The following is a 14,661-nucleotide window of genomic DNA, read 5'->3' as shown; positions in this document are numbered from 1 at the left end:
TATGCAGCCAATAAAGTTGGAGCTAAATAAAACAGCAGTTCAGTGTTATGTAGGGGAGGAGCAGAGTATAAAGTAAGGGGCTAGTACAGCGTAATCCTCAGCAGATTAAGGAGTGAGTACTCACTGCATAAGGCAGCCCTCGATAGCTGTGCCTCTGGGTGGCCTCATAGCCATGACTGGAGTATACATTCTTCTCATCGACAGCTGGACTAGCTTCCACGGACTCTGGGCTGCAAAAAATTGCCAGAAGTAAGACACATCAGTGTAGCACCAAATCCCCCCTTATCAGGCACTTGCCAATATCTCAGCATCCTCTTCTTTCCCACTTGGCACAACTGTAAATGCACTGTTAAGAGATCTCAGGGAAACTGAGGTACATTATCCACTTCACAATGTGGCCCATACATGGGGGATGGGGGTGTAGGATAAACCTGTGATTGACAGAACAGGCAGCTAAGCAGAGGTCATGCTGGATAAGGAGTAACTAACTCATCTCCCCACGCTGAAGCAGGAAAGGAGTAAGAAACATGCTGACACAGCCAGCCACATTATGTGCACACTCTCATATTCCTTCACGAGCTTCCCATTCACCTGTGGATACAGTTCAAGATTTCCTGCCTTGATTTTAAAACCCTCTATGGACTTGTTCTATCTGGGCCTATCACACCCTTCTTGTCCCCCACTCCACACCCTCTGCCTAGCCAGTGCTGATTTAGTCTCAGTCTCACCACACTGACACACCACCACGTTCTCCTCCTCTCAGTCCAAAAAGAGCATCTCCAAATTGCAGCTGAACACACCCCTCCTGCCTTTATGCCTGTTCTTCTTCCTCTCAGCGCCGCTGTATGCTGATAGGAGAGCTCTATCCTGGTGGCATAATTAACCCCCCCACCCCACCCCCACAATGAGTGGTGGTAGCTGTGTCGGCAGGAGAGCATCTGACATAACACTGTCCACACCGGTGCTTTTGTCAGTGAAACTATGTCGGTTGGGGTGTGTGTTTTTTTTCACACCCCTGACTGACAAAAGTTTTGCCGACAATAGTGTAGACAAAGCCTTAGTGTCACTTAACTTCACAGTGTTTGGGGAATATAATTTGTATGGAAGATACAGTTGTCCTAAAAACATCTTGCACAGTTTGGGATGGTTAAGATAATTCCATGTTGCAAACAAGGGTCAATAAAACTCATGGCTTGGACAGAAAAGGGCCACAGGCAAAGCAGGTTGGCTTTGTGCTTCCTACAACTGTTGAGTGGGAATTTTGCTGCTAACTTAAAGTGACAAAAAGAAAAGGAGGACTTGTGGCACCTTAGAGACTAACCAATTTATTTGAGCATGAGCTTTCGTGAGCTACAGCTCACTTCATCGGATGCATGTGACAGTGCACATTTTCACCACATGGTGGTGAAAAATATCAGGTCAAAATCAATTGTAAAGTGTGCTACTGATGAAGGAATGCAGGAGTCCTGGGCAGAGTTGCAATTCAGCAGAGGGAAGCGGTAGGTAATGAGGGCAGCAACAGAATACCAGAAAGGAAACATCCTCTCAACTGAGAAGCATTCCAAAACAGGAGACGGAAGAGGACACACTACTACTGCACGTGTACAATTATGGGTGCATTGGAAATGAGACAGGAAATAACTGAATCACATCTGTAGTTCCAGGGCAGGTCGACTCTTAAAATGCTGCAGCAGTACAGCTGCGCTGCTGTGGCGCTTCTGTGAAGATGCTACTTCGCCAACAGGAGGCCTTTTCCCATCAGTGAAGGTACTCCACTTCCCCAGGAGGCAGCAGCTGTGTCGATGGGAAAAGCCCTGCCATCAATATAGTGCTGTCTACATCGGGGGTTAGGTCGGTATATCTGCGTTGCTCAGGGGTGTGGCTTTTTCTCACCCCAAGCAAAGTAGTTATACTAATGTAAGTTTATAATGTAGACCTGGCCCCAGTCTCCCCTTCAAAGATTATAGCATGGGAGAAAGGACAAAGCAGACAGAAAAGCAGGATTCTCTCTCCTGGGTCTTGTGTTGCCAGTGTGAATCCAGCAGAACTCGAAACACTAAGGGCATGTCTACACTACAAAATTATGTCTACTTCAGTTACATCGGCATAGAGCCACCACAGTAATTAAATCTCTTTTGTGTGTCCACACTACACTCGTGTCAATGATTCGTGTCCTCACCCGGAGCGCCTGTACTGACTGTACTGTCAGTGTGGGGCATTGTGGGATGGCTTCTGAAAGCCAACAACAGTTGATGTAACCAATGCAGTGTCTTCACTGCCACTGTATTGACCTAGCTACATTAACTCTACACTGCTTGTGAAGGTGGAGATATTCAGTCAGTATAGCAAGGCAGTTACGTTGATGGGAGCAAAATTTTAGTGTAGACACTTACATAGTTAGGTTGACATGAGCTGCCTTGCGTTGATCTAACTCTGTAGTGTAGACCAGGCCTAAGGCTTCGTCTATACAGGGACATTTAGGAAAATTAATCTGCATTAACTAAAGATGTGATTTTAAACTGGATTAGTTAAACTGCATTAAGCGTTTAATTCAGTTTGGTTTATGAATTAAGCTGAACTGAATTAAGGGTGGAGCACCTGCAGCCTCCAAGGCAGCTTCAGAAATAAATAAGGCTAAGATGGCCAGGCCCTTCAACATACACTGCCACTCACGTCTCCACCTCTGCCCTGAACATGAAGGATAAGTTGATGCTGAAGACCCTTACAAAACACTGCCTGGCAATGGAAACTTCATCAGTGACAGTGCAGCCAGCTGATACTTATTATTCAGAGCCAATGCCTAGCTACCACCAACTTCACATGCCAAGATTTGCAGGGTTTCAGGGACTCTGCATATGGGGAAGTCCTTAGCTTTGAGGGATTGGTGCAGGATGCTTCAGATGCAAACCTATTCTGCTAGGACTGTACAGAGGTGGGTGGCACCACCAGAGTCCTGGCACACAGCAGTTGAAACCAACTCAGGCTTACATTTTGAGGATTTTTCTTTCAAAGCACATCAGGTTAGCTCTATGCTGGACATACAGAAGTCTCACAGCTGGGGAAGGAAGACTGTGCCCTGTAGAAGGGTTAGAGGGATTCTGAATGCTTTGAGTGACATCTGCAGGTAGATCTGACTCCCCTACATGTCCTACTTGATCTCCAGGCAGAAAACATGCTGAATGTCTTAGCCTGTTACCAACATTCTCCTGCTGCAGTTTAAAGTTACTGAGAGCCAAGACTTCAAAGTGAAATAAGGCACTGAGGTAAGAGGTGCGGATGGTTACAAAGCTAGAAATAAAGAAGTGGTCCTGGACTCAGTCCCAAACACCTTCTGAGGTCTCTGGAGGTCAGTGATCCATCAGATCATAGAATCATAAAAGTGTAGGACTGGAAGGAACTCAATAGGTCATCTAGTCCAGTCCCTTGCACTAAGGTAGGACTAAGTATTATCTAGACCAGTGGTTCTCAAACATATTTGATGGCACCCCTCTTCTTCGTGTCTGTAGTAGTTCCCCCCCTCCCGCACAAGTACATATACTGATAACAAAAAAAAATCAACGTGCAACTCCCACAAAATATTAAAACCAATACGGCACTGATTCAAACAGTGCCATTTAACTATGGAGTATATAACTCTCTGGCTGACCAGTTGGGAGGCAGCGCCACCGCCAGCAGCACAGAACTAAGGGTGGCAATGCCGTACCATGCCACCCTTACTCCTGCACGGCTGGTGGCGGCAGTGCTGCCTTCAGAGGTGGGTACCCAGCCAGCAGCCGCTGTTCTCCACTCTGCCTTCTCACGCCTCCCAAGTATACATTCCGTGCCCGTCCCAGTTTGAGAACCCTAGACCAGTGTTTCTCAAGCTGCAATTTAAGCTCATTATTTCTTGTCCTGTCCTCAGTGGCTAAGGAGAACAACACTTGAAGACTGTAATCATGTCTGCCCCCTCTCCCGCTTTCTCTTCCCCAGACTAAACCAACCCAATTTTTTCAATCTAACCTAAGTCATGTTTTCGAGACCTTTAATCATCTTGGTTGCTCTCCTCAAGACTTTCTCCAATTCGTCCACATCTTTCCTGAAGTGTGGTGCCCAGAACTGGACACAATACTCCAGTTGAAGTCTTATCAGTGCTGAGTAGTGTAGAAGAATTTTTCTCATGTCTTACTTACAATACTTCTGCTAATACAACCCAAAATTATGTTCTCTTTTTTTTTGCAACAGTGTTACATTGTTTACTCATATATTGGGGTGTTAATGAAAGAATCAATGAAAAATAACCATACTAAGAACCACTGGACTGGGAAGGGAGGGCCACAAAGAGAAAAGGATACCTGTAGCAGGAGTTGCCCTCCCCTGCCTTGTGGTATCCCTGGCAAAGTTCCTTCGCTTTCACCTGGCACTGCTACTGATCCCTGTTACACCCCTTTGCTTCCATCCCCAGTGCAAGCTGCCTGTTCCACAGCTGTGTTTGTATCATGGACTCATAGGCCCTAGGCTCCCTCGGCTCCTTACGGTCTCCGGGAGGAACCCCCCTTCATTGTGACAGCTCTTCTCGAGGGGACCATGCTCTCTTGGGGGATAAGCCCTGGGCTCCAGTGCCTCCTGGAACCACACCTCTCTGAACCTCCAGGATGCCAGTCTCTCACCATGGGCCCCCTCTGGGAGTCTACTTGCTTGGGACCCTCACAGGTGTCACAGTCTGGGAGAAGCTTAGCCAAGACTCTGGTGCAGTGTGACTCCCCTCACGGCATGATGTCCAGGGCAAGAAGTCTCCTTGGCTTTGGCACTTCCTGGGTCCAGTCTCGGAGCATTCAGCACCCCTGTTCACATCGTGAGTTCCCTGCAGTGAGTTCACCTGAATGGGATGCCTGGGGAAGCCTTGCATGCCCCCAAAGGGCCCTGCACCCCAACTCCGCAGTCAGAAATGACTCTCAGCCAGTGTTGTAAAACAGAAGGGTTTATTAGTCAACAGGAACATAGCGTAGAACGGATCTTGTTAGCACAGAGAGTAGGACCATTCAGTAAAGTCCACCTTGGGGAGAGGGAAACCCCAGAGTCTTGGAATCCTGACCCTCCCCCTGAGTCTGACCCCTTCCAGCTGCCTAGCTTCCATCATGCCCATTGCCCCTCCTCCAATCTGTGTCTTGTTTCCTGGCAAAGTGTCACTTGGTCGCATCTCCCTCTTGGTTCTCAGGTTACGAAGGGGTTTGGCCATTGTTTACATGCAGGCAGCTGGAGCAGTCTCATCTGCCCCAGGGGTCTCAGCAAAAGACACACACCCTTATCTCCACCGCGTAGGCATTAGTGTCATGTGCAGGGGAAACTGAGGTACATACAGTATTCATGCAAAACATTAAGGTTCACGTACAACTAAGGGGAAAAAAACCCACTTCCTCACGGCTTGCACAGCGTCTTCTCTCCACAGGCCCTGGAGATGCAACACTTCTTGCCTGTTCCAGGCAAAAATGCATCTAGTACCTCTCTGTATGTGCTGGACACAAAAAAAGGTGAGCTGCTAGGTATGCTTGCTAAGATGGACAACCAGGAAAGGACATTTCAAAAAACACATAAGGTATCTAAAAGTGAGGGGCTTCCAGTTTCTACCACCCCTAAGTAATAGAGTTTAAAATTGTGAATAGAGAGGTCACTGCTGTGTGGCCTGGGGTTCTGTGGGACATTGGCTGGAGGACTGTTAGTGTTGACATGGCTCATGCGGTGTCTACACTCTCACTGCATTGACCACAGTAGGTCGATCATAGTTTTACACAGTTCAGGAAGGTGATTTTACTGTGTCACTGTAATGGGTCACTTATGTCAGTCAGAGACAAATTTGGGCAAAAATGCACAAACAGGCCCATGCAAGGCAAGTTACATTGACCTAACTTTGTAGTGCAGACTAGGCCTAAAGAGCAGGGGCAGCATCTACTGTGGGGAGCTTCTTGGTTGAGCACAATCAATATTCCAAGGGAGAAAGAAGACAGTTCATATCCTAACCCAAAGTCCTTCAGGATCAACATTAACAGAGCTTGGGATGGTCTATCTGATGTTGGGAAGCACAAAACTCAGGTATGAGAATCCTGTGCTGACGATATCCTTAGAGAACAGAAAAATGCAAAGAAAAAACAAACAAACAAACAAGTGGCCCATCTCTCGGAGACAGTAGATGCAGTCAGGACTTCACTGAGAGATGCAGGGGAATAGAAGCTGGAAGTATACTGGTTTGACGATCTATACTATTATGGTCACTTATACATGACTATGATAAATTTTGTACAAAGTATGCCTTGTGAGGCATCATTTGAAAACTCAATCTGTTGAACTTTATTGTCCTGGTAAAATACGTATAACAACATTGTACGTAAAGTAATACGTTTCTACTGCATAACATTGTCGTCACATGTTCCGGAGTTTGAAAAGCTGTTTTGGACCTGACTTTCTGAGACAAAGACATACTAGCCCCCCAGTTAGGTGTTAAAGAGCAATCACCAGCTTAAACAGCCATTCTTCAGCAACAGGAAGGTGTAAACAAGGTTTCATCACATGGATGGCTCAACCCTCACATCCACAATAGACTACTTTTATTGCCTGCACCCCAGATAGGAGTAATCCTCAAAGAGGGGAGGCTGACATAAAAGAGAGAGACAAACCTTGTGGCCTCCATTTCACCTCTCCTCCCATCTCTTTGCTCATGATAGCAACATCTCCCAAAGAACTGAACTAAGGGGGAGTGGTCCCAGGCTGAAGAGAGACCCAGCCTGTGAAATTTACATCAGCATATGATGAGACAAAACCCTAGCTTTTAAGGACACTTAGCTTGTTAAGACAGCGTGACAGGATCCCCGGGGCACAACCTGGAACAGTGTGACTGCTGTGCCCCCTTGACTCTCCAGCCTGGGCTGTCTCACACAATGTTATGCCAGTGACAAACAACAAACCCCTCTAGGCACTGTGATCACTCAGTTATCAGCATGTAGAGCTCCACACCCCGCTAAATTGCATGAATGGGCTCTCAGCCAGTCATGAATTATACAGAGAGGAACCAGCCAATCACCGCAGTTCCCAGCCTCTCACCCCAGAAATATACTGTCTTATACTGGTCAAGTTTCAGAGTAGCAGCCATGTTAGTCTGTATTCGCAAAAAGAAAAAGGAGGACTAGTGACACCTTAGAGACTAACCAATTTATTTGAGCATAAGCTGCGCGAATGCATCCGATGAAGTGAGCTGTAGCTCACGAAAGCTTATGCTCAAATAAATTGGTTAGTCTTTAAGGTCCCACAAGTCCTCCTTTTCTTTTTGCGTATTCTGGTCAAGACTCTCTTGGAGACTGCAAGCTCATTAATTAGTTCGCCACTCTTACAAAGGGTAGTGGACGTGCGACAGCCCTTGTTAAACTGAGCTGAGATTTCCCAAGCACTTCCACCGAAAACACACTGTTTTAGGTAAAATATAACAGATTTATTAACTACAGAAAGATAGATTTTAAGTGATAATAAGTAGCAGGCATAGAGATCAAAGTTGGTTACATAAGAAATAAAGATAGAAACGCAGTCTACACTCAGACTAACCAAGATTTTAATTGAACAGCTTTTCTCATCCTAATAGATGTTACAGGCAGCTCACAGTCCTTCATACACAGGCTGTACTTCCTTTGAGCCTGGGAACAATCTCCCCAGTTCAAAGTCTTTGTCTTCCAGGCAATATTCCAGGTGTTAAGATGGGGGAGGAGAGAGGTCAAGTGGTGATGTCACTGTCCCTCTTTTATACTTTCCTCCAGCTGCTAGAAAGATTCTTGCTGTGTCACATGAATTAGGCCACCTCCACAGTGTACCTGCCCGCTGAGGAGTCTCTGAGATGGCCACTGGAAGAGTGGATTCCCTGAATGGGCCATCAACACATGTCTGGCTGATCCTGATGTAAATCTGTCTCATTAGGTGCTCCTTTGTTGCCCCTGAAAAGCTGGCTGTGGACATCTCCCAAGCTCACAACATATTTCAGTAACACACAGCAATACTTCGTAACTTCAGATGCAATAGGAACACACAATTCAATGGGATAGTTATGTTCAACAAATCAAGACTTCTGAAATGATACTTCACAAGGCATAGAATTGAAGATGGAGGTTCAAGGGTGCTATTTTGAGGTGCAGAGTGTCAGTTAGGTATCAGCTTGCATATTACTGTTATTTCTTTTGTAGCCAATCTTGACTTTTATGCATTATCACTTGTAACCACTTAAAATCTATCTTTCTGTAGTTAATAAACTTATCTTTTTTTTTTTTATCTTAACCAGTGTGTTTGGATTAAAGTGTGTGGAAGCTCCATTTGAGATAAGCCAGGCTGGTGCATACATCATTTTCCTTTGATGAAATGACGGAGCTTGTGCTGTTCGGTAGCATGCACATTTCTGGGGGAACAAGGCTGGGACTAAGAATTTGCAGGTATTGCCCTGTATGTAATTCATGAGTGACTGGTTACAGTGCTCATGTATTTAGCTGGGAATGAATTTGCATGCGGACGGCTGCGTGAGCAGGCCAGATATGGATGTTCTGACAGCATAGAGGTGTAAAAGGCACCCTAGGCTAGAGAATTAAGGGGCCACAGCTGTTCAATGGTCCAGTTTGTACCCCAGGTAATGCCACAACCAGACTCTTTTAACCCACCCTAAATGAAGCCTCCTTTGGGGTAGAACATTACAGCTATCTGCACTAGCAACACCATACAAAAGAGATTTTAAGAGAGGAAGAGAAAAATACTGCAAAGGTTTGAAATTTTACCAGACTGCTGCTACTCACCAGAGTCTGAAACAACAGTCCTGCCACAGGGCCAAAAAACAGAACCATGTGGAGAACTTCAGCACCCACAACCAAGGCTCATGCAAAGGGGGCACTTGAGGATTTCCCACAAGGATGTTCTCCCTGGAGCCTGTTCAAAGGGGGCAGCATATATCTTTTGTATTGGCCTTGGGAAGGAGGAATTCGATACCTTTGGAGCTCCCCCTTCCTCTAATTGCTGTCTCAAGTTCATCTGTTCCCTCCATTCTGAGTTTGCCAGACATGCTGGAGTCTGAAAAGGAGCTCACCTCTGCCTCTGCATTCACTCACATGCATTCAGAGGAAACACTACTTACTCGGATCCTGCAGCCATATCTGAGTAGGATGTATCTGGTGTGGTGACTCCCAGAGGGATTGCAATGCTCATGACGTCCGTCAGGGATCACGGAGTCCAAAAGGTAGCGACTGGCTGCTCCAAGGGTGGGGAGGAGCCGCAGAGCCTCGGCCAGCATGTCACGGACATGGGGAAACCTAGCAGAGAAAAAACAGTATGTTGCATTTTTGTTAACCTTTGTTATATGAACATATTTTTCCCTATACCACTCCCCCATGGGGACTTTCAGAAGAGGGGGCGAGAGAGAGTAAGCAGCTTTCCAGCAGGTGGCATGCACAACCGCCTGTGCTTGTTGCTAAACTATCACCCGCAGCCCCAAAGTCCTTCTTTACAACCCGGCCTCAACCTAAAAGGAGCCAATTTGCTACTTTCTCCAAACTAAACTCAGTGCTGATTAACAGACAAGCTGTTCACTCCTTTTGCATCCAATTACTAACAGCTCTTACCTTTCCCCACAACCCTTCATGAACCTAGCCCCATCCCCTCCGCAAAATACAAACAAACCCCATTCTGAGTGGTAGGGCAATAAGGAGCCAGACGTCTTTATTTACATTCATGTCACATACACTGCCATTGTGTCCGACCTGTGGGCAGATTATTTCTAGGTCACATCAAGGCTGCTCTTTACATGAGAGCCCATCCCCTGAATTCTGTAATGATTACTTGGGGTACAGCTCATTGATACAGAAGACCCCAAGCTTCCAGAATCCCATCTTGCACCTCTCCTAACAGCCAAGCCAAGTCAGATGTTACATTTTTTTCTGATAGGTTAATCCAATAAGGAACACTATAACCTTACTAGTTCATTTCAGAAAAAGAAGGTGGAATCATGATCACTTCACCCTGAGAGAGCAGTTGTGGCCCACAACTCTGCAGAGTGTGGCGTGAAAAGAACTCCCAGTACTGTGACGAGAAAACCCAGGCTTAAGCTCTATATTCACTGCTGCCCAAAATTTCTGCAAAGAAAGCCTATGGAATTGATGAAAATGTCACAGACTTTTGAGGGGGAGAATACTGAACTATGTAGAAACCCAGGGTAAATCCCTGCTTAGAAAACAAACTCGAGAATATAAAAGTTACTGTAGGAGGAAGCCATCACTTTCAGCCCCCGTGTAAAACCTCTCCAACACATCATCAAGGAACTACCACCTATCCTGAAGGACGACCCATCACTCTCACAGATCTTGGGAGACAGGCCAGTCCTTGCTGACAGACAGCCACCCAACCTGAAGCAAATACTCACCAGCAACCACACACCACACAACAGAACCACTAACCCAGGAACCTATCCTTGCAACAAAGCCCGTTGCCAACTGTGTCTACATATCTATTCAGGGGACACCATCATAGGGCCTAATCACATCAGCCACACTATCAGAGGCTTGTTCACCTGCACATCTACCAATGTGATATATGCTTTCATGTGCCAGCAATGCCCCTCTGCCATGTACATTGGTCAAACTGGACAGTCTCTACGTAAAAGAATAAATGGACACAAATCAGACGTCAAGAATTATAACATTCAAAAACCAGTTGGAGAACACTTCAATCTCTTTGGTCACTCGATTACAGACCTAAAAGTTGCAATTCTTCAACAAAAAAAAACTTCAAAACAGACTCCAACGAGACACTGCTGAATCTGAATTAATCTGCAAACTGGATACAATTAACTTAGGCTTGAATAAAGACTTGGAGTGGATGGGTCATTACACAAAGTAAAACTATTTCCCCTTGTTTACCCCCCCCCCCACCCTCCACTGTTCCTCAGATGTTCTTGTCAACTGCTGGAAATGGCCCACCTTGATTATCACTACAAAAGGTTCTCCCCCCCGCTCTCCTACTGGTAATAGCTCACCTTAAGTGATCACTCTCATGACAGTGTGTATGGTGACACCCATTGTTTCATGTTCTCTATGTATATAAATCTCCTCACTGTATTTTCCACTGAATGCATCCGATGAAGTGAGCTGTAGCTCACGAAAGCTTATGCTCAAATAAATGTGTTAGTCTCTAAAGGTGCCACAAGTACTCCTTTTCTTTTTGTAGGAGAAAGGTGTGTGAGATACCCTAAAATGGTAATATAACCATATACGAAGCTGGCAGAAGGATCTAAATGAAATGCATCTAAACTGTTACAGAGAACCAGATGGGAAAACCATCTCCTGTTTAACTTTTATTTTACGCAAACCCCAGAAAGTTTTACACAACGCTGCTGCATTTCACAGATGCACACACAGACAGAGCTGAAGCCAAAGGGGAGGACAGGGAAGACTGGGTGGACATGTGGTCATTGAGGGTATGTCTACACTATGAAATTAGGTCAATTTTATATAAGTTGATTTTTAGAAACCGATTTTATACAGTTGATTGTATATGTCCATATTAAGTGCATTAAGTTGGCGGAGTGTGTCCTCACTACCGTGGCTAGCATCGACTTACAGAGCAGTACACTGTGGGTAGCTATCCCACAGTTCCTGCAGTCTCCGCTACCCACTGGAATTCTGGGTTAAGCTCCCAATGCCTTATGGGGCAAAAACGTCGTTGAGGGTGGTTTTGGGTACATGTCCTTAGGCCCCCCTCCCTCTCTCCGTGAAAGCAGCGGAAATCATTTCATGCCTTTTTTCCTGGGTTACCCGTGCAGACGCCATACCACGGCAAGCATAGAGCCCGCTCAGCTCGCTGTCACCGTATGTCTTCTGGGTGCTGCTGGCAGACGCAGTACTGCATTGCTACACAGCAGCAGCTCCTTGCCTTCGCGACAGATGGTGCAGTACGACTGATAGCCGTCGTATATCTCCTGGATGCTCCTAGCAGACCTCGGTGAGGTCGATCGGGGCACCTGGACAGACATGGCTATCCTCCCCTTAGAGCACCGAATGGGAGCCAGAGACTCCAGGTCATTCTCTTCTTTAACTTTTGTCTCATGGAGATTCAGTCCCGCCTGGAATATCATGAGAGTTGGAAGCTTCTGCCTCAGGCTGCTCTCCCAGCCAGCAGCACTGCACAGTCGCACCTACCCCACCCTACCCCTTGCTCCCATGGCTCATGAAGCCTGGACAGTAGTAGGAGCAGTTCAACTATAGGCTCAGCAAGTGCAGAATGGTGGCAGAATGCGCCTTTGAACGTTCAAAAGCTCGCTGGCGCTGTTTGCTGACTAGGTCAGACCTCAGCGCAATCAACATTCCCATTGTTATTGCTGCTTGCTGTGTGCTCCATAATATCTGTGAGAGTAAGGGGGAGACGTTTATGGTGGGGTGGAAGGTTGAGGCAAATTGCCTAGTGTCCGATTTTGAGCAGCCAGACACCAGGGTGATTAGAAGAGCAGCAGCAAAGAGGCTTTGAAAACCAGTTTCATGACTGGCCAGGCTTTGGTGTGACAGCTGTGTGTGTTTCTTCTTGATGCAAACCTGCCCCCTTTGTTGATTTTAATTCCCTGTAAGCCAACCACCCTCCCCCCTTCGAAATAAAGTAACTATTGTTTTGAAACCATAATTCTTTCTTTATTAACTAAAAAAAAAAAATGAGATAACGGACAAGGTAGCCCAGGTGGGGTGGGGGAGGAGGGAAGGATAAGGCCACATTGCTTATTGTAGCCACACTAAAAACCAAACTGTTTGAATGACAGCCTTCTGTTGCTTGGGCCATCCTCTGGAGTGGAGTGGCTGGGTGCCCAGAGCCTTCCCCTCTGCGTTCTTGGGCGTCTGGGTGAGGAGGCTATGGAACATGGGGAGGAGGGTAGGCAGTTATACAGTGGATGCAGCAGGGGTCTGTGCTCTTGTTGGCTTTCCTGCAGTTCTAACGGACGCTTCATCATGTCCATTTGCTCCCCCAACAGACGCTTCATTATGTCCGTTTGCTCCCCCATTAGCCTCAGCATCGCATCCTGCCTCTGCTCTTCACGCTCACTTAATTCTTTCCTGGCCTCTGCCACTGAATGCCTCCATGCATTAAGCTTTGTCCTATCAGTGTGGGAGGACTACATGAGCTCGGAAAACGTAATCATGAGTGCGTTTTTTCGCCTTCTAATCTGTGATAACCTCAGGGACAGAGATGATAGGGGGAGCGTAGAAACATTCTACGCTCTACGATTCTGGGGGGACTGCATGGTCACCTGTGCTACTGAGTTCGCCAGGCTGACCAAACAGGAAATTAAATTCAAAAGTTCCCGGGGCTTTTCCTGTGTACCTGGCTAGTGCATTGGAGTTCAAAGTGCTGTCCAGAGCGGTCACAATGGAGCACTCTGGGATAGCTCCTGGAGGCCAATACTGTCAATTTGCTTCCGCACTACCCCAAATTTGACCCAGCAAGGTTGATTTTAGTGCTAGTCCCCATGTTGGGGAGGAATACAGAAGTCAATTTTAAGAGCCCTTTAGGTTGACAGAATGGGGTTGGTTGTGTGGACGCAGTCATTTTTAAATCAACCTAACGTGGCTAAATTCGACCTAACCCCGCAGCGTAGACCAGACCTGAGGAATCCTCTTTTCTGGAAGGAAAGCCTTTACTTGTATTGAATTCAGGCTCGCCCTGAATAATTTTTTCCCAGTTTATACCTCGGGACTGGAATCCAAGGGATTCCTTTATGGCTTGGAGATTGCCAATCCAAATCAGACAGTTTTCTTGGTAGAGACCCACTTACTCCCTGGGTGTTTTAGGTATGCTACGAGGCATTCAGTGAACGCTCTTGGGCTACAGAAAGGCCGATTCTTTGCATTAGTAGAGATTCTCTCACATTCAAAAGTGCAGTTACTTTCCATGAGCTGGTCTGATATGAAGGCCACCTCTCTTGCAGTACAAAGACATTTCCTTTGCACTGCATTGGCACTTCCATTGCTCTCACCCATAATAAAGAATCCACTTTAGCTCTGAGCAATATCTTGTGAGAGGGCTGTCTCTAGTGGAACAGATGGTAGGAGTACTACATGGAAGAGAACTGGCTTATCGCCAACACACAGAGATTTCTGGTAATTTCATGCCATACCACAAGGAAATCACAGAATCATAGAATATCAGGGTTGGAAGGGACCTCAGGAGGTCATCTAGTCCAACCCCCTGCTCAAAGCAGGACCAATCCCCAACTAAATCATCCCAGCCAGGGCTTTGTCAAGCCTGACCTTAAAAACTTCTAAGGAAGGAGATTCAACAACCTCCCTAGGTAACGCATTCCAGTGTTTCACCACCCTCCTAGTGAAAAAGTTTTTCCTAATATCCAACCTAAATCTCCCCCACTGCAACTTGAGACCATTACTCCTTGTTCTGTCATCTGCTACCACTGAGAACAGTCTAGATCCATCCTCTTTGGAACCCCCTTTCAGGTAGTTGAAAGCAGCTATCAAATCCCCCCTCATTCTTCTCTTCCGTAGACTAAACATCCCCAGTTCCCTCAGCCTCTCCTCATAAGTCATGTGTTCCAGTCCCCTAATCATTTTTGTTGCCCTTCACTGGACTCTCTCCAATTTTTCCACATCCTTCTTGTAGTGTGGGGCCCAAAACTGGACA

The 14,661-nt window shown here is 46.4% G+C and overlaps 1 protein-coding gene across 3 annotated transcripts in view; it reads right to left on the bottom strand.

Annotated features, from left to right (window-relative positions):
• Nucleotides 1-14,661, bottom strand: part of SETD5 (SET domain containing 5) — a 156,272-nt gene that overhangs the window by 88,105 nt on the left and 53,506 nt on the right. For all 3 annotated transcript variants that reach the window (XM_074957249.1, XM_074957251.1, XM_074957250.1), the window contains exons 2-3: nucleotides 9,128-9,302; nucleotides 125-230 (exon numbers count right to left, since the gene is read on the bottom strand). In XM_074957249.1, the coding sequence (XP_074813350.1) occupies nucleotides 125-230; nucleotides 9,128-9,198 (177 nt within the window). In that variant the 5' untranslated portion in view covers nucleotides 9,199-9,302. The remainder of the gene's footprint in view (nucleotides 1-124; nucleotides 231-9,127; nucleotides 9,303-14,661) is intronic.

This window comes from Natator depressus, chromosome 7, assembly GCF_965152275.1.
Source record: "Natator depressus isolate rNatDep1 chromosome 7, rNatDep2.hap1, whole genome shotgun sequence".
Lineage (NCBI taxonomy): Eukaryota > Metazoa > Chordata > Testudines > Cheloniidae > Natator > Natator depressus.
The sequence above is the reverse complement of the archived record's forward strand: the minus strand, read 5'-3'. Positions and strand labels throughout refer to the sequence as shown.